This window comes from Salmo salar, chromosome 09 (assembly GCF_965601325.2).
Source record: "Salmo salar chromosome 09, fSalSal1, whole genome shotgun sequence".
Lineage (NCBI taxonomy): Eukaryota > Metazoa > Chordata > Actinopteri > Salmoniformes > Salmonidae > Salmo > Salmo salar.
Window position 1 is genome coordinate 52,735,859 of NC_138299.1, and position 25,031 is coordinate 52,760,889.

Here is a 25,031-nt window from a genome sequence, read left to right on the forward strand (position 1 = left end):
AGGTTGTGTTGTCTGTAGATAGAGACCCTCCAAGGTCAGGCTGTGTTGTCTGTAGATAGAGACCCTCCCATGTCAGGTTGTGTTGTCTGTAGATAGAGACCCTCCCAGGTCAGGTTGTGTTGTCTGTAGATAGAGACCCTCCCAGGTCAGTTTGTGTTGTCTGTAGATAGAGACCCTCCCAGGTCAGGTTGTGTTGTCTGTAGATAGAGACCCTCCCAGGTCAGGTTGTGTTGTCTGTAGATAGAGGCCCTCCCAGGTCAGGTTGTGTTGTCTGTAGATAGAGACCCTCCCAGGTCAGGTTGTGTTGTCTGTAGATAGAGACCCTCCCAGGTCAGGTTGTGTTGTCTGTAGATAGAGACCCTCCCAGGTCAGGCTGTGTTGTCTGTAGATAGACACCCTCCTAGGTCAGGTTATGTTGTCTGTAGATAGAGACCCTCCCAGGTTGTGTTGTCTGTAGATAGAGACCCTCCCAGGTCAGGTTGTGTTGTCTGTAGATAGAGACCCTCCAAGGTCAGGCTGTGTTGTCTGTAGATAGAGACCCTCCCATGTCAGGTTGTGTTGTCTGTAGATAGAGACCCTCCCAGGTCAGGTTGTGTTGTCTGTAGATAGAGACCCTCCCAGGTCAGTTTGTGTTGTCTGTAGATAGAGACCCTCCCAGGTCAGGTTGTGTTGTCTGTAGATAGAGACCCTCCCAGGTCAGGTTGTGTTGTCTGTAGATAGAGACCCTCCCAGGTCAGGTTGTGTTGTCTGTAGATAGAGACCCTCCCAGGTCAGGTTGTGTTGTCTGTAGATAGAGACCCTCCCAGGTCAGGCTGTGTTGTCTGTAGATAGAGACCCTCCTAGGTCAGGTTGTGTTGTCTGTAGATAGAGACCCTCCCAGGTTGTGTTGTCTGTAGATAGAGACCCTCCCAGGTCAGGTTGTGTTTTCTGTAGATAGAGACCCTCCAAGGTCAGGCTGTGTTGTCTGTAGATAGAGACCCTCCCAGGTCAGGTTGTGTTGTCTGTAGATAGAGACCCTCCCAGGTCAGGTTGTGTTGTCTGTAGATAGTTACCCTCCCAGGTTGTGTTGTCTGTAGATAGAGACCCTCCCAGGCTGTGTTGTCTGTAGATAGAGACCCTCCCAGGTCAGATTGTGTTGTCTGTAGATAGAGACCCTCCCAGGTCAGGTTGTGTTGTCTGTAAATAGAGACCCTCCCAGGTCAGGTTGTGTTGTCTGTAGATAGAGACCCTCCCAGATTGTGTTGTCTGTAGATAGAGACCCTCCCAGGTCAGGTTGTGTTGTCTGTAGATAGAGACCCTCCCTTGTCAGGTTGTGTTGTCTGTAGATAGAGACCCTCCCAGGTCAGGTTGTGTTGTCTGTAGATAGAGACCCTCCCAGGTCAGTTTGTGTTGTCTGTAGATAGAGACCCTCCCAGGTCAGGTTGTGTTGTCTGTAGATAGAGACACTCCCAGGTCAGGTTGTGTTGTCTGTAGATAGAGACCCTCCCAGGTCAGGTTGTGTGTTCTGTAGATAGAGACCCTCCCAGGTCAGGTTGTGTTGTCTGTAGATAGAGACCCTCCCAGGTCAGGTTGTGTTGTCTGTAGATAGAGACCCTCCCAGGTCAGGCTGTGTTGTCTGTAGATAGACACCCTCCTAGGTCAGGTTATGTTGTCTGTAGATAGAGACCCTCCCAGGTTGTGTTGTCTGTAGATAGAGACCCTCCCAGGTCAGGTTGTGTTGTCTGTAGATAGAGACCCTCCAAGGTCAGGCTGTGTTGTCTGTAGATAGAGACCCTCCCATGTCAGGTTGTGTTGTCTGTAGATAGAGACCCTCCCAGGTCAGGTTGTGTTGTCTGTAGATAGAGACCCTCCCAGGTCAGTTTGTGTTGTCTGTAGATAGAGACCCTCCCAGGTCAGGTTGTGTTGTCTGTAGATAGAGACCCTCCCAGGTCAGGTTGTGTTGTCTGTAGATAGAGACCCTCCCAGGTCAGGTTGTGTTGTCTGTAGATAGAGACCCTCCCAGGTCAGGTTGTGTTGTCTGTAGATAGAGACCCTCCCAGGTCAGGTTGTGTTGTCTGTAGATAGTTACCCTCCCAGGTTGTGTTGTCTGTAGATAGAGACCCTCCCAGGCTGTGTTGTCTGTAGATAGAGACCCTCCCAGGTCAGATTGTGTTGTCTGTAGATAGAGACCCTCCCAGGTCAGGTTGTGTTGTCTGTAAATAGAGACCCTCCCAGGTCAGGTTGTGTTGTCTGTAGATAGAGACCCTCCCAGGTTGTGTTGTCTGTAGATAGAGACCCTCCCAGGTCAGGTTGTGTTGTCTGTAGATAGAGACCCTCCAAGGTCAGGCTGTGTTGTCTGTAGATAGAGACCCTCCCATGTCAGGTTGTGTTGTCTGTAGATAGAGACCCTCCCAGGTCAGGTTGTGTTGTCTGTAGATAGAGACCCTCCCAGGTCAGTTTGTGTTGTCTGTAGATAGAGACCCTCCCAGGTCAGGTTGTGTTGTCTGTAGATAGAGACCCTCCCAGGTCAGGTTGTGTTGTCTGTAGATAGAGGCCCTCCCAGGTCAGGTTGTGTTGTCTGTAGATAGAGACCCTCCCAGGTCAGGTTGTGTTGTCTGTAGATAGAGACCCTCCCAGGTCAGGTTGTGTTGTCTGTAGATAGAGACCCTCCCAGGTCAGGCTGTGTTGTCTGTAGATAGACACCCTCCTAGGTCAGGTTATGTTGTCTGTAGATAGAGACCCTTCCAGGTTTTGTTGTCTGTAGATAGAGACCCTCCCAGGTCAGGTTGTGTTGTCTGTAGATAGAGACCCTCCCAGGTCAGGTTGTGTTGTCTGTAGATAGAGACCCTCCCAGGTCAGGTTGTGTTGTCTGTAGATAGAGACCCTCCCAGGTCAGGTTGTGTTGTCTGTAGATAGAGACCCTCCCAGGTCAGGTTGTGTTGTCTGTAGATAGAGACCCTCCCAGGTCAGGTTGTGTTGTCTGTAGATAGAGACCCTCCCAGGTCAGGTTGTGTTGTCTGTAGATAGAGACCCTCCCAGGTCAGGTTGTGTTGTCTGTAGATAGAGACCCTCCCAGGTCAGGCTGTGTTGTCTGTAGATAGAGACCCTCCTAGGTCAGGTTGTGTTGTCTGTAGATAGAGACCCTCCCAGGTTGTGTTGTCTGTAGATAGAGACCCTCCCAGGTCAGGTTGTGTTGTCTGTAGATAGAGACCCTCCAAGGTCAGGCTGTGTTGTCTGTAGATAGAGACCCTCCCAGGTCAGGTTGTGTTGTCTGTAGATAGAGACCCTCCCAGGTCAGGTTGTGTTGTCTGTAGATAGTTACCCTCCCAGGGTTGTGTTGTCTGTAGATAGAGACCCTCCCAGGCTGTGTTGTCTGTAGATAGAGACCCTCCCAGGTCAGATTGTGTTGTCTGTAGATAGAGACCCTCCCAGGTCAGGTTGTGTTGTCTGTAAATAGAGACCCTCCCAGGTCAGGTTGTGTTGTCTGTAGATAGAGACCCTCCCAGATTGTGTTGTCTGTAGATAGAGACCCTCCCAGGTCAGGTTGTGTTGTCTGTAGATAGAGACCCTCCCTTGTCAGGTTGTGTTGTCTGTAGATAGAGACCCTCCCAGGTCAGGTTGTGTTGTCTGTAGATAGAGACCCTCCCAGGTCAGTTTGTGTTGTCTGTAGATAGAGACCCTCCCAGGTCAGGTTGTGTTGTCTGTAGATAGAGACACTCCCAGGTCAGGTTGTGTTGTCTGTAGATAGAGACCCTCCCAGGTCAGGTTGTGTGTTCTGTAGATAGAGACCCTCCCAGGTCAGGTTGTGTTGTCTGTAGATAGAGACCCTCCCAGGTCAGGTTGTGTTGTCTGTAGATAGAGACCCTCCCAGGTCAGGCTGTGTTGTCTGTAGATAGACACCCTCCTAGGTCAGGTTATGTTGTCTGTAGATAGAGACCCTCCCAGGTTGTGTTGTCTGTAGATAGAGACCCTCCCAGGTCAGGTTGTGTTGTCTGTAGATAGAGACCCTCCAAGGTCAGGCTGTGTTGTCTGTAGATAGAGACCCTCCCATGTCAGGTTGTGTTGTCTGTAGATAGAGACCCTCCCAGGTCAGGTTGTGTTGTCTGTAGATAGAGACCCTCCCAGGTCAGTTTGTGTTGTCTGTAGATAGAGACCCTCCCAGGTCAGGTTGTGTTGTCTGTAGATAGAGACCCTCCCAGGTCAGGTTGTGTTGTCTGTAGATAGAGACCCTCCCAGGTCAGGTTGTGTTGTCTGTAGATAGAGACCCTCCCAGGTCAGGTTGTGTTGTCTGTAGATAGAGACCCTCCCAGGTCAGGTTGTGTTGTCTGTAGATAGAGACCCTCCCAGGCTGTGTTGTCTGTAGATAGAGACCCTCCCAGGTCAGGTTGTGTTGTCTGTAGATAGAGACCCTCCCAGGTCAGGTTGTGTTGTCTGTAGATAGAGACCCTCCCAGGTCAGGTTGTGTTGTCTGTAGATAGAGACCCTCCCAGGTCAGGTTGTGTTGTCTGTAGATAGAGACCCTCCCAGGTTGTGTTGTCTGTAGATAGAGACCCTCCCAGGTCAGGTTGTGTTGTCTGTAGATAGAGACCCTCCCAGGTCAGGTTGTGTTGTCTGTAGATAGAGACCCTCCCAGGTCAGGTTGTGTTGTCTGTAGATAGAGACCCTCCCAGGTCAGGTTGTGTTGTCTGTAGATAGAGACCCTCCCAGGTCAGTTTGTGTTGTCTGTAGATAGAGACCCTCCCAGGTCAGGTTGTGTTGTCTGTAGATAGAGACCCTCCCAGGTCAGGTTGTGTTGTCTGTAGATAGAGGCCCTCCCAGGTCAGGTTGTGTTGTCTGTAGATAGAGACCCTCCCAGGTCAGGTTGTGTTGTCTGTAGATAGAGACCCTCCCAGGTCAGGTTGTGTTGTCTGTAGATAGAGACCCTCCCAGGTCAGTTTGTGTTGTCTGTAGATAGAGACCCTCCCAGGTCAGGTTGTGTTGTCTGTAGATAGAGACCCTCCCAGGTCAGGTTGTGTTGTCTGTAGATAGAGACCCTCCCAGGTCAGGTTGTGTTGTCTGTAGATAGAGACCCTCCCAGGTCAGGTTGTGTTGTCTGTAGATAGAGACCCTCCCAGGTCAGGTTGTGTTGTCTGTAGATAGAGACCCTCCCAGGTCAGGTTGTGTTGTCTGTAGATAGAGACCCTCCCAGGTCAGGTTGTGTTGTCTGTAGATAGAGACCCTCCCAGGTCAGGCTGTGTTGTCTGTAGATAGAGACCCTCCAGGTCAGGTTGTGTTGTCTGTAGATAGAGACCCTCCCAGGTCAGGTTGTGTTGTCTGTAGATAGAGACCCTCCCAGGTCAGGTTGTGTTGTCTGTAGATAGAGACCCTCCCAGGTTGTGTTGTCTGTAGATAGAGACCCTCCCAGGCTGTGTTGTCTGTAGATAGAGACCCTCCCAGGTCAGGTTGTGTTGTCTGTAGATAGAGACCCTCCCAGGTCAGGTTGTGTTGTCTGTAGATAGAGACCCTCCCAGGTTGTGTTGTCTGTAGATAGAGACCCTCCCAGGCTGTGTTGTCTGTAGATAGAGACCCTCCCAGGTCAGATTGTGTTGTCTGTAGATAGAGACCCTCCCAGGTCAGGTTGTGTTGTCTGTAGATAGAGACCCTCCAAGGTCAGGCTGTGTTGTCTGTAGATAGAGACACTCCCAGGTCAGGTTGTGTTGTCTGTAGATAGAGACCCTCCCAGGTTGTGTTGTCTGTAGATAGAAACCCTCCCAGGCTGTGTTGTCTGTAGATAGAGACCCTCCCAGGTCAGGTTGTGTTGTCTGTAGATAGAGACCCTCCCAGGTCAGGCTGTGTTGTCTGTAGATAGAGACCCTCCTGGGTCAGGTTGTGTTGTCTGTAGATAGAGACCCTCCCTGGTTGTGTTGTCTGTAGATAGAGACCCTCCCAGGTCAGGTTGTGTTGTCTGTAGATAGAGACCCTCCAAGGTCAGGCTGTGTTGTCTGTAGATAGAGACCCTCCCAGGTCAGGTTGTGTTGTCTGTAGATAGAGACCCTCCCAGGTCAGGTTGTGTTGTCTGTAGATAGAGACCCTCCCTGGTTAGGTTGTGTTGTCTGTAGATAGAGACCCTCCCAGTTCAGGTTGTGTTGTCTGTAGATAGAGACCCTCCCAGGCTGTGTTGTCTTTAGATAGAGACCCTCCCAGGTTGTGTTGTCTGTAGATAGAGACCCTCCCAGGTCAGGTTGTGTTGTCTGTAGATAGTGACCCTCCCAGGTCAGGTTGTGTTGTCTGTAGATGGTGACCCTCCCAGGTCAGGTTGTGTTGTCTGTAGAAAAAGACCATCCCAGGTCGGGTTGTGTTGTCTGTAGATAGAGACCTTCCCAGGTCAGGATGTGTTGTCTGCAGATAGAGACCCTCCCAGGTTGTGTTGTCTGTAGATAGAGACCCTCCCAGGTTAGGTCGTGTTGTTTGTAGATAGAGACCCTCCCAGGTTGTGTTGTCTGTAGATAGAGACCCTCCCAGGTCAGGCGGTGTTGTCTGTAGATAGAGTCCCTCCCAGGTTGTGTTGTCTGTAGATAGAGACCCTCCCAGGTCAGGTTGTGTTGTCTGTAGATAGAGTCCCTCCCAGGTCAGGTTGTGTTGTCTGTAGATAGAGACCCTCCCAGGTCAGGTTGTGTTGTCTGTAGATAGAGACCCTCCCAGGTCAGGTTGTGTTGTCTGTAGATAGAGACCCTCCCAGGTCAGGTTGTGTTGTCTGTAGATAGAGACCCTCCCAGGTCAGGTTGTGTTGTCTGTAGATAGAGACCCTCCCACGTCAGGTTGTGTTGTCTGTAGATAGAGACCCTCCCAGGTCAGGTTGTGTTGTCTGTAGATAGAGACCTTCCCAGGTCAGGCTGTGTTGTCTGTAGATAGAGACCCTCCCAGGTCAGGTTGTGTTGTCTGTAGACAGAGACCCTCCCAGGTCAGGTTGTGTTGTCTGTAGATAGAGACCCTCCCAGGTCAGGTTGTGTTGTCTGTAGATAGAGACCCTCCCAGGTCAGGCTGTGTTGTCTGTAGAAAAAGACCATCCCAGGTCAGGTTGTGTTGTCTGTAGATAGAGACCTTCCCAGGTCAGGATGTGTTGTCTGTAGATAGAGACCCTCCCAGGTTGTGTTGTCTGTAGATAGAGTCCCTCCCAGGTTAGGTCGTGTTGTTTGTAGATAGAGACCCTCCCAGGTTGTGTTGTCTGTAGATAGAGACCATCCCAGGTCAGGCTGTGTTGTCTGTAGATAGAGACCCTCCCAGGCTGAGTTGTCTGTAGATAGAGACCCTCCCAGGTCAGGTTGTGTTGTCTGTAGATAGAGACCCTCTCAGGTCAGGTTGTGTTGTCTGTAGATAGAGACCTTCCTAGGTCAGGCTCTGTTGTCTGTAGATAGAGACCCTCCCAGGTCAGGTTGTGTTGTCTGTAGATAGAGACCCTCCCAGGTTGTGTTGTCTGTAGATAGAGACCCTCCCAGGTTGTGTTGTCTGTAGTTAGAGACCCTCCCAGGTCAGGTTGTGTTGTCTGTAGATAGAGACCCTCCCAGGTTGTGTTGTCTGTAGATAGAGACCCTCCCGGGTCAAGTTGTGTTGTCTGTAGATAGAGACCCTCCCAGGTCAGGTTGTGTTGTCTGTAGATAGAGACCCTCCCAGGTTGTGTTGTCTGTAGACAGAGACCCTCCCAGGTTGTGTTGTCTGTAGATAGAGACCCTCCCAGGTCAGGTTGTGTTGTCTGTAGATAGAGACCCTCCCAGGTCAGGTTGTGTTGTCTGTAGATAGAGACCCTCCAAGGTCAGGCTGTGTTGTCTGTAGATAGAGACCCTCCCAGGTTGTGTTGTCTGTAGATAGAGACCCTCCCAGGTCAGGTTGTGTTGTCTGTAGATAGAGACTCTCCCAGGTTGTGTTGTCTGTAGACAGAGACCCTCCCAGGTTGTGTTGTCTGTAGATAGAGACCCTCCCAGGTCAGGTTGTGTTGTCTGTAGATAGAGACCCTCCCAGGTCAGGTTGTGTTGTCTGTAGATAGAGACCCTCCCAGGCTAGGTTGTGTTGTCTGTAGATAGAGAGCCTCCCAGGTCAGGCTGTGTTGTCTGTAGATAGAGACCCTCCCAGGTCAGGCTGTGTTGTCTGTAGATAGAGACCCTCCCAGGTCAGGTTGTGTTGTCTGTAGATAGAGACCCTCCCAGGTCAGGTTGTGTTGTCTGTAGATAGAGACCCTCCAAGGTCAGGCTGTGTTGTCTGTAGATAGAGACCCTCCCAGGTCAGGTTGTGTTGTCTGTAGATAGAGACCCTCCCAGGTCAGGTTGTGTTGTCTGTAGATAGAGACCCTCCCAGTTCAGGTTGTGTTGTCTGTAGATAGAGACCCTCCCAGGTTGTGTTGTCTGTAGATAGAGACCCTCCTAGGTCAGGTTGTGTTGTCTGTAGATAGAGACCCTCCCAGGTCAGGTTGTGTTGTCTGTAGATAGAGACCCTCCCAGGTCAGGTTGTGTTGTCTGTAGATAGAGACCCTCCCAGGTCAGGTTGTGTTGTCTGTAGATAGAGACCCTCCCAGGTCAGGTTGTGTTGTCTGTAGATAGAGACCCTCCCAGGTCAGGTTGTGTTGTCAGTAGATAGAGACCCTCCCAGGTCAGGTTGTGTTGTCTGTAGATAGAGACCCTCCCAGGTCAGGTTGTGTTGTCTGTAGATAGAGACCCTCACAGGTCAGGCTGTGTTGTCTATAGATAGAGACCCTCCCGGGTCAGGCTGTGTAGCAGTTGTGGGTCGCCATGAGAGGTCTGAATGATCTAGAGAGAGAGCACAGCTTGTTGGGACTACAGACATGACCTACAGTGGACAAACATCAGGGCCAAATCCACCTTTTACTGCAGTAGTTCTCAGTAACACGTGCCCAAGGTCATGGGTATTACAGAAAATAACTGATGACCTATACTAATGTAACAACCAGGAAGTGTTGAAATAGCTTATTCAGAGTAAGTGACTTTGTTGACTGGAGTTGATTGTGAGTTTCCATGTTGAACGTCCGCCACTGTGATCTTAACTAATGCTAATGTCTAGATGGACGGGACTGGCAGACTCAACCTGCAGGAGTTCAGACATCTCTGGAACAAGATCAAACAGTGGCAGGTGAGAATGCTCTTCTTCATCATCATCATCATCATCATCATCAGAATACAGTGTTTATCTCCACTCCCAATGACACTGTAAATAGGGTCAGATTTGTAGATTTAATAAAAATGCTCTTGTTTCTCAGGGAATCTTTCAACACTATAGCTCGGACCAGGCTGGTATCATCAACAGCTACGAGATGAGAAATGCCATCAACGATGCAGGTCAGCTTCCAGATACAATAGAATAGAATACAATACAATACAATACAATAGAATAGAATAGAATCAGGTAGATTGTATCCTTGTTTCAGCATCTACAACAAGATGAAAAGACATGTCCTCTATAGCAGTGGTGTTAAGTACTTTCAAGTATTTTTACTTCAGTCGTTTTTTTGGGGTGTATCTGTACTTTACTATTTGTATTTTTGACAACTTTTACTTTACTACATTCGTAAAGAAAATAATGTACGTTTTACTCCATACATTTTCCCTGACACCCAAAAGTACTCGTTACATTTTGAATTTGCACACACTGTATATAGATTTTTTATACTGTATTATTGACTGTATGTTTTGTTTATTCCATGTGTAACTCTGTGTTGTTGTCTGTGTCGCACTGCTTTGCTTTATCTTGGCCAGGTCGCAGTTGTAAATGAGAACTTGTTCTCAACTGTCCTACCTGGTTAAATAAAGGTGAAATAAATAAATAAAAATGCTTAGTAGGACAGGAAAATGGTCCAATTCACACTCTTATCAAGAGAACATCCCTGGTCATCCCTACTGCCTCTGATCTGGAGGACTCACTAAACAGAGAACATCCCTGGTCATCCCCTGCCTCTGATCTGGAGGACTCACTAAACAGAGAACATCCCTGGTCTACTTCCTCTGATCTGGAGGACTCTCTAAACACACATGCTTTGTTTGTGCTACTTAAGTATATTTTAGCAATTGCATTTACTTTTGATAGTTAAGTATATTTAAAACAAAATACTTTTAGACTTTTACTCAAGTAGGATTTTCTTTTTTTAAAACATCTATTTTTTTTATTTAAACTTTATTTAACTAGGCAAGTCAGGAGTCCCTATGGGACTCCTAATCACGGCTGGTTGTGATAAAGCCTGGATTTCAACCAGGGTGTCTGTAGTGACGCCTCAAGCACTGAGATGCAGTGCCTTAGGCTGCTGCGCCACCCGGGACTTTCACTTTTAATTGAGTAATTTCCAGTTTACTTTTACTCAATTGGGTACTTTTTCCAAACACTGCCCTATAGAAAGCAAATAGCCGCCCTCTCGTTTCCAGGAAGGATATCATTTTCTTTATCTTCACAGGGTAATTGATAACCTTTACGTTCCAGAACACTTTCAGCATTGAGTACTACAGTAGATATACAGTGTATTCGGAAGGTATTCAGACCCTTCAACTTTTTTCACACTTTGTTACATTACAGCCTTATTCTAAAATGGATTTGTTTCCCCCCCCCCCATCAATCTACACATAATACCCCATAATGACATCACAATACCCCATAATGACAATGCAAAAACAGGTTTAGACATTTCTGCAAATGTATTAAAAATAAGATATGACATTTACATAAATATTCAGACCCTTTAGTCAGTACATCATTGAAGCACCTTTGGTAGTGATTACAACCTCGAGTCTTCTTGGGTATGATGCTACAAGCTTGGCACACCTGTATTTGGAAGGTGAACCTTCACCCCAGTCTGAGGTCCTGAGCGCTCTAGAGAATGTTTTAATCAAGGATCTCTCTGTACTTTGCTCCGTTCATCTTTCCCTCAATCCTGACTAGGATCCCCACAGCTGCCAGCACCATGCTTCACCGTAGGGATGGTGCCAGGTTTCCTCCAGACGTGTCATGTGCCTTTTACTGAGGAGTGGCTTCCGTCTATCATAAAAGCCTGATTGGTGGAGTGCTGCAGATGGTTGTCCTTCTGGAATGTTCTCCCATCTCCACAGAGGAACTCTGGAGCTCTGTCAGAGTGACCATCGGGTTCTTGGTCACCTGGAAATGGGGATTTGGATTCGTGGTTTTGACTTAAATCGTTGTACAGGCTAATGATTATGACGGCGAGTCTGATCTAACCATACATTTATATGTTGTGCCACTGGCCTGAGACGATCAAAGTTCTATATGTAACCTAGATGTAGCCTGGTAGGCTAACGTTAACTAGCTAGCTAACTTAGCTGGTTAATTGTTGCCCATGTGAGGAAGTTAGGCTAGCTACCCATAGCTAAAATGCTTGCTAGCCTCTCTAGGGTATGTGGGACGAAATCGTCCCACCTACTCAACAGCCAGTGGAATCGCGTGGCGCGATATTCAAATACCTTAGAAATGCTATTACTTCAATTTCTCAAACATATGACTATTTTAAAGACAAGACTCTCGTTAATCTAACCACACTGTCCGATTTCAAAAAGGCTTTACAACGAAAGCAAAACATTAGCAGAGTACCCAGCCAGAAATAATCAGACACCCATTTTTCAAGCTAGAATATAATGTCACATAAACCCAAACCACAGCTAAATGCAGCACTAACCTTTGATGATCTTCATCAGATGACACTCCTAGGACATTATGTTATACAATACATGCATGTTTTGTTCAATCAGGTTCATATTTATATCAAAAACCAGCTTTTTACATTAGCATGTGACGTTCAGAACTAGCATACCCACCGCAAACTTCCGGTGAATTTACTAAATTACTCACGATAAACGTTCACAAAAAACATAACAATTATTTTAAGAATTATAGATACAGAACTCCTTTATGCAATCGCTATGTCCGATTTTAAAATAGCTTTTCGGCAAAAGCACATTTTGCAATATTCTGAGTAGATAGCTCGCCATCACGGGCTAGCTATTTTGACACCCACCAAGTTTGGCACTCACCAAACTCAGATTTACTATAAGAAAAATTGGATTACCTTTGCTGTTCTTCGTCAGAATGCACTCCCAGGACTTCTACTTCAATAACAAATGTTTGGTTCAAAATAATCCATAGTTATGTTCAAATATCCTCTGTTTTGTTTGTGCGTTCAAGACACTATCCCAAGGGTAACGAAGGGTGACCCGCCCGGCGCGTATCGTGACAAAAAAAATCTAAATATTCCATTACTGTACTTCGAAGCATGTCAACCGCTGTTTAAAATCAATTTTTATGCGATTTTTCTCGTAAAAAAGCGATAATATTCCGACCAGGAAACCCTGTTTTCCTTCAAAGACTGAAAATCTAAAATGGACTCTTCACTTGCACGCACGCGCCCGTCTCATTGTTCTCAGATCGACCACTTTCCAAATGTGCTACTGTTTTTCAGCCATGGCCTGCAAAGTCATCATTCAACGTTCTGCCGCCTTCTGAGAGCCTATGGGTGCCTCACAAAGTGTCACGTTACAGCAGAGATCCTCAGTTTTCAATAAAGAGAGTGTAGAAGGCCAAGAAATGGTCAGAGAGGGCACTTCCTGTACAGAATCTTCTCAGGTTTTTGCCTGCCATATGAGTTCTGTTATACTCACAGACACCATTCAAACAGTTTTAGAAACTTTAGGGTGTTTTCTATCCAAATCAAACAATTATATGCATATTCTAGTTTCTGGGCAGTAGTAATAACCAGATTAAATCGTTTTTTTATCCGGCCGTGCAAATACTGCGCCCTACCCTAGAGAGGTTAACTTATGAAAACAAAAAGTAAAAGCTTTGAGAGCCATAGACCGGTCTGGCAAAGTGAAAGATAGGAGGACGGTATTGGCGTTGAACTAGTCTACAAGTAGGGTGAGTCTCCAATTGTTCTTTACTTGCTCCCACACACATAGAAATCAGTACCATGGACAGCCACATGATATTTAGCGACATGTATTGGACAAAATCGTTTTTTTTGGTATCATTAAGTTTGTTTTCAGTGTATTAAACTCAGCATATATAGCGCTCGTCCGCCTCTATTTTAACCACACCCAAAGTCCCACTTTGTTGCACAATGTTACCAGGGTCTATGCTCCAGGAATTCAAGCCCGAGGGATGAGGTAAGAAAAGTGTTCAAGAATATCTGTGACATTGTTAGAGGTCGTTTAAAAGTCAAGAGTAAATGTACCCAGACCCTAGAATTATCGTTAAATGGTGAGGCCGCCTGATAAGACTCCATCCACTCCACAGTCTAATCTCTACGTCCAATATATTTTACAGTCTTGTCACTACTCTGTTATTGTGTTCTTGTGCCCCTGTTCAGGCTTCCGTCTCAACAACCAGCTGTATGACATCATCACCATGCGTTACGCCAACGAGGGCATGAACATCGACTTTGACAGCTTCATCAGCTGTCTGGTCCGGCTCGAAGCCATGTTCAGTAAGTCACTGACGCACGTGCGTGCGTGTGTGCGTGACGCACGTGAACACACACACACACACACACACACACACACACACACACACACACACACACACACACACACACACACACACTTCACCTTCGTATTCTGTCTGGTCCGGCTCGAAGCCATGTTTATGTTTTATTGATTGATTGATTGATTGATTGATGAAATGGGGTTTTTGTTTGCAGGGGCGTTCCAGGCCTTTGATCAGGATGGTATGATCAGACTTAGTGTCTTGGAGGTAAGCTGCTAATGCTAATGCTACATAGTATGGAGAATGATGATGAATAAGAAAAAGGTTAGGGGCTGTGTTGATACTGATAATACCCTCTATGTCTCCCCTCTATGTCCTAACGGATAATACCCCTTTATGTCTCTCCTCTATGTCCTAACTGATAATACCCCTCTATGTCCTAACTGATACTACCCCTCTATGTCCTAACTGATACTACCCCTCTATGTCTCTCCTCTATGTCCTAACTGATAATACCCCTCTATGTCCTAACTGATAATACCCCTCTATGTCTCTCCTCCATGTCCTAACTGATACTACCCCTCTATGTCTCACCTCTATGTCCTAACTGATAATACCCCTCTATGTCCTAACTGATACTACCCCTCTATGTCTCTCCTCTATGTCCTAACTGATAATACCCCTCTGTCTCCCCTCTATGTCCTAACTGATAATACCCCTCTATGTCCTAACTGATAATACCCCTCTATGTCCTAACTGATAATACCCCTATACGTTTCCCCTCTATGTCCTAACTGATAATACTCCTCTATGTCTCTCCTCTATGTCCTAACTGATACTACCCCTCTATGTCCTAACTGATAATACCCCTCTATGTCTCTCCTCTATGTCCTAACTGATAATACCCCTCTGTCTCCCCTCTATGTCCTAACTGATAATACCCCTCTATGTCCTAACTGATAATACCCCTCTATGTCCTAACTGATAATACCCCTATACGTTTCCCCTCTATGTCCTAACTGATAATACCCCTTTATGTCTCTCCTCTATGTCCTAACTGATAATACCCCTCTATGTCCTAACTGATACTACCCCTCTATGTCCTAACTGATAATACCCCTCTATGTCTCTCCTCTATGTCCTAACTGATAATACCCCTCTGTCTCCGCTCTATGTCCTAACTGATAATACCCCAATATGTCCTAACTGATAATACCCCTCTATGTCCTAACTGATAATACCCCTATACGTTTCCCCTCTATGTCCTAACTGATAATACCCCTCTATGTCTCCCCTCTATGTCCTAACTGATAACACCCCTCTATGTCCTAACTGATAATACTCCTCTATGTCCTAACGGATAATACCCCTCTATGTCTCCCCTCTATGTCCTAACTGATAATACCCCTCTATGTCTCCCCTCTATGTCCTAACTGATAATACCCCTCTATGTCTCCCCTCTATGTCCTAACTGATAATACTCCACTATGTCCTAACTGATACTACCCCTCCATGTCTCTCCTCTATGTCCTAACTGATAACACCCCTCTACGTCCTAACTGAGAATACCCCTCTATGTCTCTCCTCTATGTCCTAACTGATAATACCCCTCTATGTCTCCCCTCTATGTCCTAACTGATAATACCCCTCTCTGTCTCTCCTCATTGTGCAGTGGCTCCAGTTGACCATGTATGCCTAGATTGCCAGACAGGTCTTCTCAGCCGGATGACCTCCCAGGTGAGACCCGTCCCACATGAAGAACAGAGCAGAACTACAGACCAGAATGTACTGACTGTACCAAAACGTAGCCCTAACCCTACCCGTACCACCAGCTCCTTCCTGTTCACCTCACTTGAACCCCAGTCCTCACAGACTGCTACCTTCCAGTCCTCACATTAAACTGCTACCTTCCATTCCTCACATTAGACTGCTACCTTCCAGTCCTCACATTAGACTGCTACTTTCCAGTCCTCACATTAGACTGCTACCTTCCAGTCCTCACATTAGACTGCTACCTTCCAGTCCTCACATTAGACTGCTACCTTCCAGTCCTCACATTAGACTGCTACCTTCCAGTCCTCACATTAGACTGCTACCTTCCAGTCCTCACATTAGACTGCTACCTTCGAGTCCTCACATTAGACTGCTACCAGTCCAGTCCTCACATTAGACTGCTACCTACCAGTCCTCACAATAGACTGCTACCAGTCCAGTCCTCACAATAGACTGCTACCAGTCCAGTCCTCACAATAGACTGCTACCAGTCCAGTCCTCACAATAGACTGCTACCAGTCCAGTCCTCACAATAGACTGCTACCGTCCAGTCCTCACAATAGACTGCTACCAGTCCAGTCCTCACAATAGACTGCTACCAGTCCAGTCCTCACAATAGACTGCTACCTTCCAGTCCTCACAATAGACTGCTACCTTCCAGTCCTCACAATAGACTGCTACCTTCCAGTCCTCACATTAGACTGCTACCTTCCAGTCCTCACATTAGACTGCTACCAGTCCAGTCCTCACAATAGACTGCTACCAGTCCAGTCCTCACAATAGACTGCTACCAGTCCAGTCCTCACAATAGACTGCTACCAATCCAGTCCTCACAATAGACTGCTACCAGTCCAGTCCTCACAATAGACTGCTACCAGTCCAGTCCTCACAATAGACTGCTACCTTCCAGTCCTCACAGACTGCTACCTCCCAGTCCTCACATTAGACTGCTACCTCCCAGTCCTCACATTAGACTGCTACCTCCCAGTCCTCACATTAGACTGCTACCTCCCAGTCCTCACATTAGACTGCTACCTCCCAGTCCTCACATTAGACTGCTACCTCCCAGTCCTCACATTAGACTGCTACCTTCCAGTCCTCACATTAGACTGCTACCTTCCAGTCCTCACATTAGACTGCTACCTTCCAGTCCTCACATTAGACTGCTACCTACCAGTCCTCACATTAGACTGCAACCTTCCAGTCCTCACAGACTGCGTCCTCACACACTGCTACCTCCCAGTCCTCACAGACTGCTACCTCCCAGTCCTCACATTAGACTGCTACCTCCCAGTCCTCACATTAGACTGCTACCTCCCAGTCCTCACATTAGACTGCTACCTCCCAGTCCTCACATTAGACTGCTACCTCCCAGTCCTCACATTAGACTGCTACCTTACAGTCCTCACATTAGACTGCTACCTTCCAGTCCTCACATTAGACTGCTACCTCCCAGTCCTCACATTAGACTGCTACCTACCAGTCCTCACATTAGACTGCTACCTACCAGTCCTCACATTAGACTGCAACCTTCCAGTCCTCACATTAGACTGGTACCTTCCAATCCTCACATTAGACTGCTACCTTCCGAGCCTCACATTAGACTGCTACCTACCAGTCCTCACATTAGACTGCTACCTACCAGTCCTCACATTAGACTGCTACCTACCAGTCCTCACGTTAGACTGCTACCTTCCAGTCCTCACATTAGACTGCTACCTACCAGTCCATACCAGTTAGCCAACCTTATCCTCTTCCCTCTCTCTAGGTCTCTGGCTTCTCTAATTTCCTCTCCTGACCATGTCCCAGTATTGCTGAAACAGTCTCTTCTGAGTCGGCCATGTTTTTTTGTAACACCCCCCACACTCCTTACCAGATATACCGTTCTCTCTCTCAGGCATTAAACACACATAACCTCTCTTTTTCTGTCACCATACCTCACAGAGCCACCTCTCCATAACCCATCGAATATCTCTTAAAATATTCTGTTTTATTTACACTACTCCAACCCTCCCCTATCCTACCGACTGAATAGGTTCCCTCGTTACCACCTACCACCCTCGACGTCTCCCCTATTCCACCTACCACCCTTATCGTCTCCCCTATACCACCTACCACCCTCAACGTCTCCCCTATACCACCCTTAACGTCTCCCCTATACCACCCTTAACGTCTCCCCTATACCACCTACCACCCTCGACGTCTCCCCTATACCACCTACCATCCTCAGTCTCCCCTATACCACCTACCACCCTCAACGTCTCCCCTATACCACCTACCATCCTCAAAGTCTCCGCTATACCACCTACCACCCTCAACGTCTCCCCTATACCACCTACCACCTTCGACGTCTCCCCTATACCACCTTCGACGTCTCCCCTATACCACCTACCACCCACGACATCTCCCCTATACCACCTACCACCCTCAACGTCTCCCCTATACCACCTACCACCTTCGACGTCTCCCCTATACCACCTACCACCTTCGACGTCTCCCCTATACCACCTACCACCCACGACATCTCCCCTATACCACCTACCACCCTTACCGTCTCCCCTATACCACCTCCACCCACGACGTCTCCCCTATACCACCCTCAACGTCTCCACTATACCACCCTTAACGTCTCCCCTATACCACCTACCATCCTCGACGTCTCCCCTATACCACCTAACACCCTCAACGTTTCCCCTATACCACCTACCACCCTCGACGTCTCCCCTATACCACCTACCATCCTCGACGTCTCCCCTATACCACCTACCACCCTCAACGTCTCCCCTATACCACCTACCACCCTCGACGTCTCCCCTATACCACCTACCACCCTCGACGTCTCCCCCATGCCACCTACCACCCTCGACGTCTCCCCTATACCACCTACCACCCTCGACGTCTCCCCTATACCACCTACCACCCTCGACGTCTCCCCTATACCACCTACCACCCTCAACGTCTCCCCTATACCACCCTCAACATCTCCCCTATACATCCCTCAACATCTCCCCTATACCACCTACCACCCTTACCGTCTCCCCTATACCACCTACCACCCTCGACGTCTCTCCTATACCACCTACCACCCTCGACGTCTCCCCTATACCACCTACCACCCTTACCGTCTCCCCTATACCAGTCTCAACATCTCCCCTATACCACCTACCACCCTCGACGTTTCCCTATACCACCCACGTCGTCTCCCCTATACCACCTACCACCCTCGACGTCTCCCCTATACCACCTACCACCCTCGACGTCTCCCCTATACCACCTACCACCCTCGACGTCTCCCCTATACCACCTACCACCCTCAACATCTCCCCTATACCACCCTCAACGTCTCCCCTATACCACCCTCAACGTCTCCCCTATACCACCCTCAACGTCTCCCCTATACCACCTATCATCCTTAACATTTGATAACCCACCCTGACACGATGCGCTGTCAAGTACCTTCTCCAAATCGCTCCAGTGAAGACCACGGTTCTCTCATGGCCAATGGATGAACTGGAGATGTTGGAAAAGGACCAGTTCTTCCTTCCTTCAGTCTTGGACTTCCTGACTCAACACCGGACTGGTTGGTCCGTGGGAATTGGAACAAACCCCCCTATCAGCTCTGAAACACTGGTGTCAGAGAAACGGCTATAGAATCCAATGGATGGATGAGACGCAGAATGGGACAGACAGAACCTGCCAACAACATTCCTCCCTCTTACCCTCCGCTGTACGACCAGGACCAGGCAGAACCCTCCCTAGCTCCTCCTCCTCACCCCCCGCTGTACGACCAGGACCAGGCAGAACCCTCCCTAGCTCCTCCTCCTCACCCCCCGCTGTACGACCAGGACCAGGCAGAACCCTCCCTAGCTCCTCCTCCTCACCCCCCGCTGTACGACCAGGACCAGGCAGAACCCTCCCTAGCTCCTCCTCCTCACCCCCCGCTGTACGACCAGGACCAGGCAGAACCCTCCCTAGCTCCTCACCCTCCGCTGTACGACCAGGACCAGGCAGAAACCTCCCTGGCTCCTCACCCTCCGCTGTACGACCAGGACCAGACAGAAGCTTCCCTAGCCTGCTGAAGAGCTCCCTACAGGGTGGGTTCAACATGTGGAGTTGTGAATGACTATTGGGTTGGACTTGTTGTGGTTTTTAAAGTTTTGGTCAAATGAGTGTAATGCATTTTTAAACATTTTAACCCAATAAATAATTGTGTAGTTATTGGTTGGACACATTTTTTTTTGGCTTTATTAAATGAATGTAGAAGCAGTAAAATCTGTTTAATTTAGTTAAACTGCTGCTCTGTCTGAATGCTTCAGTTCAAGACAATATTTTCAACACAACCACAGATGAAAGACAAAAACTAACAGGCCGTAGAATTTTTTTTCCATTTTTTATTTTTTTAAATAATGATAACATTTTCTGAAAAATAAAATAACGAACAAGTTCACAACTGTTGGCAAGAACTAAAAACAAACTCGTCAAAGAAACTCAGGAATGTCCAGGTAAGAGGACGACTGTATGTTTTCCCCTCAAATAACAGAAGAAGAGTTACACATGTCTGGAGGTATGTCTTCTCCAACGAAAAGCGCCGGGCGGCTGTTAAAGAACACAGGTTGAACAGAGATCTCGCCTCAGCCGAACACATACCTACAACAGCACCATGTACAACCCCAGAGCTGCCACTACATGAATAAGGAGCGTTACCACGACAAAGTCGGTTCAACTTTCTATATATTTTTTTTTTCTCACATTGATTACAATTTAAAATGTAAAAAAAAACGTGTTTTATAACACTATAAAATAAAAAACATGTTTGAAAAGAAAAAAGGCATGATGGATCAACGTATCAGCTTGATGTGTGTGATATGTGTGTGTTGTGTGTCATGTGTATATTGGTTTGTGTGTGTGTGTGTGTGTGTGTGTGTGTGTGTGTGTGTGTGTGTGTGTGTGTGTGTGTGTGTGTGTGTGTGTGTGTGTGCATGGGGGGGTGGATCCTGATTCTGTTCATCTGGGCTCTTCAACCCCTCAACACACCGTCTCTATACCATCTTCATCTCTACACAAACGGCCGTGTTTCAAAACAAACCCTTACTTACGGTGGAATAGATACACCCTATTTTAAAATAAACACACCCAGATACTGTAAGAGTTCCACGAAAGATGCACAGCAATATCCAACAATTACTGGTAAGTACAAACTCACTCATTCAGAAAAAAAAAACTAAAACAGTGATTCTTTTGAATTTCTCTCACGTCTGTTTTTAATGGTGAGGACAAATTAACTACGCTCAACATAAACGACTGTTCAGGCATAGGAACACAGTGAACTAGAGCACATTCTAGAACCGACACTAGAGCACATTCTATAACCGACACTAGAGCACCTTCTAGAACCGACACTAGAGCACATTCTAGAACCGACACTAGAACCTATTCTAGAGCACATTCTAGAACCGACACTAGAACACACACCATTATGTCCCTCAGTTCCTCATCACTGCAAAACCACATTTTCAAATGGCAATCTCAGACACTTTACACTGTCCTTCAACAAACACCAAAATATCAAGGACCAACCACACCAAACGCCAGAAAGAAAAAGATCAAGACCCCTGTTAAAATAAACTAAGAAAACGAGATGGTAGTGAGGGGGGGGGGAAATCTAGTGACAAGACATCACTCTCAAAAACAGACAAAAAAAATACTTCTTAAAACGCCTGAAATTACACTCCATTGCACTGAAATATGTCTCAGAAAAATCTAGGTCATGACATCATTAAAGCTAGTCTAAGTCTGATGAATGAGTGAATCACAGCTGTATAAAGAGGTTTGACAAAAACAAACCAAGAGAAGAGTTGCAACAAGACACAACAGCATCCCGACTTCCCTCCAAACACAAGATACTAGCATCCCGACTTCCCTCCAAACACAAGACACTAGCATCCCGACTTCCCTCCAAACACAAGACACTAGCATCCCGACTTCCCTCCAAACACAAGACACTGACTTCCCTCCAAACACAAGACACTGACTTCCCTCCAAACACAAGACACTGACTTCCCTCCAAACACAAGACACTAGCATCCCGACTTCCCGCCAAACACAACAAGACACCAGCATCCCGACTTCCCTCCAAACACAAGACACTAGCATCCCGACTTCCCTCCAAACACAAGACACTAGCATCCCGACTTCCCTCCAAACACAACAAGACACTAGCATCCCGACTTCCCTCCAAACACAACAAGACACTAGCATCCCGACTTCCCTCCAAACACAACAAGACACTAGCATCCCGACTTCCCTCCAAACACAAGATACTAGCATCCCGACTTCCCTCCAAACAAAACAAGACATACAGTGGCAACATTGTCTTTATAAAACTGAGGGTTGGATTCATTTAAAAAAACATCTATTTGCAGCCGTTTGAATAGAAAACATAACAATGACTCTTTCAGACCTGGTTTCTTTGCTTGGTGAACAGTCAGTTAGTCCTTTTGTATTATTTGGTCAGTTGACCATTAAGCAGTGTTCGTTTATTCATGAGAGAACCATGGAGAGGAAGAGATGTGTTTTAGTTGGTAAAAAAAATAAAAAACTAGAACACATCTCTCCTTTCATAACATAACCACAGATTCATCATCATTATTCTCTGGTATGGATGGTCACCTTAGCCTGGATACCAGTCGGTTTGTGCTATCGTTCTACTTCCTCGTCAATGCCTAACATTGGCAAGAAGTGGAACGTTAGCACCAAAACAGGTCTGGTTTTCAGGCTAGTAGTCACCTGGCACCAAGCTGAAATCACCCCACTCAGCCGCTTCAACGATACGCTCGTCATTCAGACTGGTTCAACCAGGTGACCTTATAGACTGGGTTGCCCCAATATGGGAGGGGGGGGGGGGGGGGGGGGGGGGTCAGGAGCGTAAGACTCCCTCAGGGTTGGGCTGGTTTACTCCACTCCTCTTCCACGTGTTGCAGCATGTGCCTTGGAGCCCCCTGTAGGACAGGAGACAGAACGTTATTTTAATTTAATAAGACAACACAGGAAGAATCAACTATGATCCCTCTACGTCTGACGAACTAATACGACCCATAACAGTCACAGCTCTGACGGACTAATACGACCCATAACAGTCACAGCTCTGACGGACTAATACGACCCATAACAGTCACAGCTCTACATCTGACGGACTAATACGACCCACAACAGTCACAGCTCTACGTCTGACGGACTAATACGACCCACAACAGTCACAGCTCTGACGGACTAATACGACCCATAACAGTCACAGCTCTGACGGACTAATACGACCCATAACAGTCACAGCTCTGACGGACTAATACGACCCATAACAGTCACAGCTCTGACGGACTAATACAACCCATAACAGTCACAGCTCTACATCTGACGGACTAATACGACCCATAACAGTCACAGCTCTGACGTCTGACAGACTAATACGACCCATAACAGTCACAGCTCTGACGTCTGACGGACTAATACGACCCATAACAGTCACAGCTCTACGTCTGACGGACTAATAGGACCCATAACAGTCACAGCTCTACGTCTGACGGACTAATACGACCCATAACAGTCACAGATCTACGTCTGACGGACTAATACGACCCATAACAGTCACAGATCTACGTCTGACGGACTAATACGACCCATAACAGTCACAGCTCTACCTATTTTTTATTTATTGTTTATTTCACCTTTATTTAACCAGGTAGGCTAGTTGAGAACAAGTTCTCATTTGCAACTGCGACCTGGCCAAGATAAAGCATAGCAATTCGACACATACAAAAACACAGAGTTACACATGGAATAAACAAAACATACAGTCAATAATACAGTAGAACAAAACAAAAAGTCTATATACAGTGAGTGCAAATGAGGTAAGTTAAGGCAATAAATAGGCCATGGTGGCAAAGTAATTATTAATATAGCAATTAAACACTGGAATGGTAGATGTGCAGAAGATGAATGCGCAAGTAGAGATACTGGGGTGCAAAGGAGCAAGATAAATAAATACAGTATGGGGATGAAGTAGGTAGATAGATGGGCTGTTTACAGATGGGCTCTGACGGACTAATATGTCCTATAACAGTCACAGCAGTCTGTCTGTGTGTTACAGCCTGATTGTCTTGCGTAGGAACACTCAAAGTCATACCTGCTTGGAGCCGTTGCGAGCAGTGAAATACTCATCGCAGTTCTTCCATCGACACTTGAGGTTCTGTGTGTTGGGAGAGACGTGGTCTTGGAGCAGGTGCTGTTGAAGGTGCTCCAACACTCCAAAGATCAGAGAACAGCCATGCCACTGGCAGGAGAGAAGAGACAGGGGAGGGAGTTAGATCAGAGAACAGCCATGCCACTGGTAGCACAGAAGAGACAGGGGAGGGAGTTCGATCAGAGAACAGCCATGCCACTGGGAGGAGAGAAGAGACAGGGGGGGGGGGGGGGGGGGAGTTAGACCAGAGAACAGCCATGCCACTGGGAGGGAGTTAGATCAGAGAACAGCCATGCCACTGGGAGGACAGAAGAGACAGGGGGACAATAAGACACTGAACCAAACACAGCATTCAGAAAGTGGGACCTACTAACAACTAAAAACCCCACCGAGCCATAAAGAAAAAGACCAATCCTCTACTTGTTGATTTAGTATAGATTTAACTTGAGTTATCCCAGTAGAACATTCCCATCCCAGTAGAACATTCCCATCCCAGTAGAACATTCCCATCCCATCCCCAGTTTCCCCCGTCTCACCCGGCAGTGATAGTTCTGGATCAGGCTCAGTTTGACCGCCTGCACACTGCCGTCATAGCAACCGGTGTAGATCTAAAAAAATAAAATAAAAAAAAAATAAAATAAAAAATAAATAAAAAAAAAAACACAGACGAACGTCAGTGATCACGTTGTTACGTAACGTTCCACCAGTCAAGTTTTTTTTAATGTCTGTGCGTATTTGGACTGAGGACAGAGGACTCACCATACTCTTGTGGATAGCCATACACATCACCATGTCCGCGTGTCCACCGTACACCTGCAGACGATCATGTGACTGTTTGGGGGGGTGGAGTTAGATAAAATTCAGGGCATTAATTACGGCATAAAAAAAAAATGTAAAAAATGGTGATTGTACAGTCTGGCTTTAATGTGGAGGGACAGACACATGGCACCCAGCTCTACAGTGGGTTGGAGAGAGGAGACTGACCTGTAGTTCGTAGACACGGACCAGTTTGTCAAGACAGGCAGTGACCATCACCTTCCCCAGGATGGCTACCACTGTGACAGCATGACTATGTCCTTTATAGATACGCACCAACTCTCCAGTCTAGAGAGAGAGAGAGAGAGAGAGACCCATACCACTAAATAACCAGATTAGAGGCCATAGGAAACATGTGACCAGATTAGAGACCATAGGAAACATGTGACCAGATTAGAGACCATAGGAAACATCTGACCAGATTAGAGTCCAGATTAGAGCCCATAGGAAACATGTGACCAGATAAGAGACCAGATTAGAGATCAGATTATAGACCATAGGAAACATGACCAGATTAGAGACCATAGGAAACATGTGACCAGATTAGAGGCCATAGGAAACATGTGACCAGATTAAAGACCATAGGAAACATGTGACCAGATTAGAGACCATAGGAAACATGTGACCAGATAAGAGACCAGATTAGAGACCATAGGAAACATGTGACCAGATAAGAGACCAGATTAGAGACCATAGGAAACATGTGACCAGATAAGAGATCAGATTAGAGACCATAGGAAACATGTGACCAGATAAGAGACTATAG

The 25,031-nt window shown here is 47.0% G+C and overlaps 2 protein-coding genes across 3 annotated transcripts in view; one reads left to right on the forward strand and one right to left on the reverse strand.

Annotated features, from left to right (window-relative positions):
• The window catches only part of capn3a (calpain 3a, (p94)), a 400,518-nt gene extending 381,087 nt beyond the window's left edge, over positions 1 to 19,431 (forward strand). Inside the window, exons 17-22 of the mRNA XM_045723775.2 lie at positions 9,028 to 9,096; positions 9,224 to 9,302; positions 13,325 to 13,441; positions 13,655 to 13,707; positions 15,113 to 15,177; positions 16,982 to 19,431. Of these exons, the coding sequence (XP_045579731.1) occupies positions 9,028 to 9,096; positions 9,224 to 9,302; positions 13,325 to 13,441; positions 13,655 to 13,707; positions 15,113 to 15,139 (345 nt within the window). The 3' untranslated portion in view covers positions 15,140 to 15,177; positions 16,982 to 19,431. The remainder of the gene's footprint in view (positions 1 to 9,027; positions 9,097 to 9,223; positions 9,303 to 13,324; positions 13,442 to 13,654; positions 13,708 to 15,112; positions 15,178 to 16,981) is intronic.
• A 677-nt stretch (positions 19,432 to 20,108) lies between these two features.
• The window catches only part of znf106a (zinc finger protein 106a), a 37,105-nt gene continuing 32,182 nt past the window's right edge, over positions 20,109 to 25,031 (reverse strand). The window contains exons 16-20 of one of the 2 annotated variants that reach the window (XM_045723774.2): positions 24,434 to 24,553; positions 24,209 to 24,280; positions 23,986 to 24,057; positions 23,393 to 23,539; positions 20,109 to 22,211 (exon numbers count right to left, since the gene is read on the reverse strand). In XM_045723774.2, coding sequence (XP_045579730.1) covers positions 22,149 to 22,211; positions 23,393 to 23,539; positions 23,986 to 24,057; positions 24,209 to 24,280; positions 24,434 to 24,553 — 474 coding nt within the window. In that variant the 3' untranslated portion in view covers positions 20,109 to 22,148. Of the gene's footprint in view, positions 22,212 to 23,392; positions 23,540 to 23,708; positions 23,748 to 23,985; positions 24,058 to 24,208; positions 24,281 to 24,433; positions 24,554 to 25,031 lie in introns of those variants that run through there. The other variant, XM_045723772.2, reaches the window with a different exon arrangement.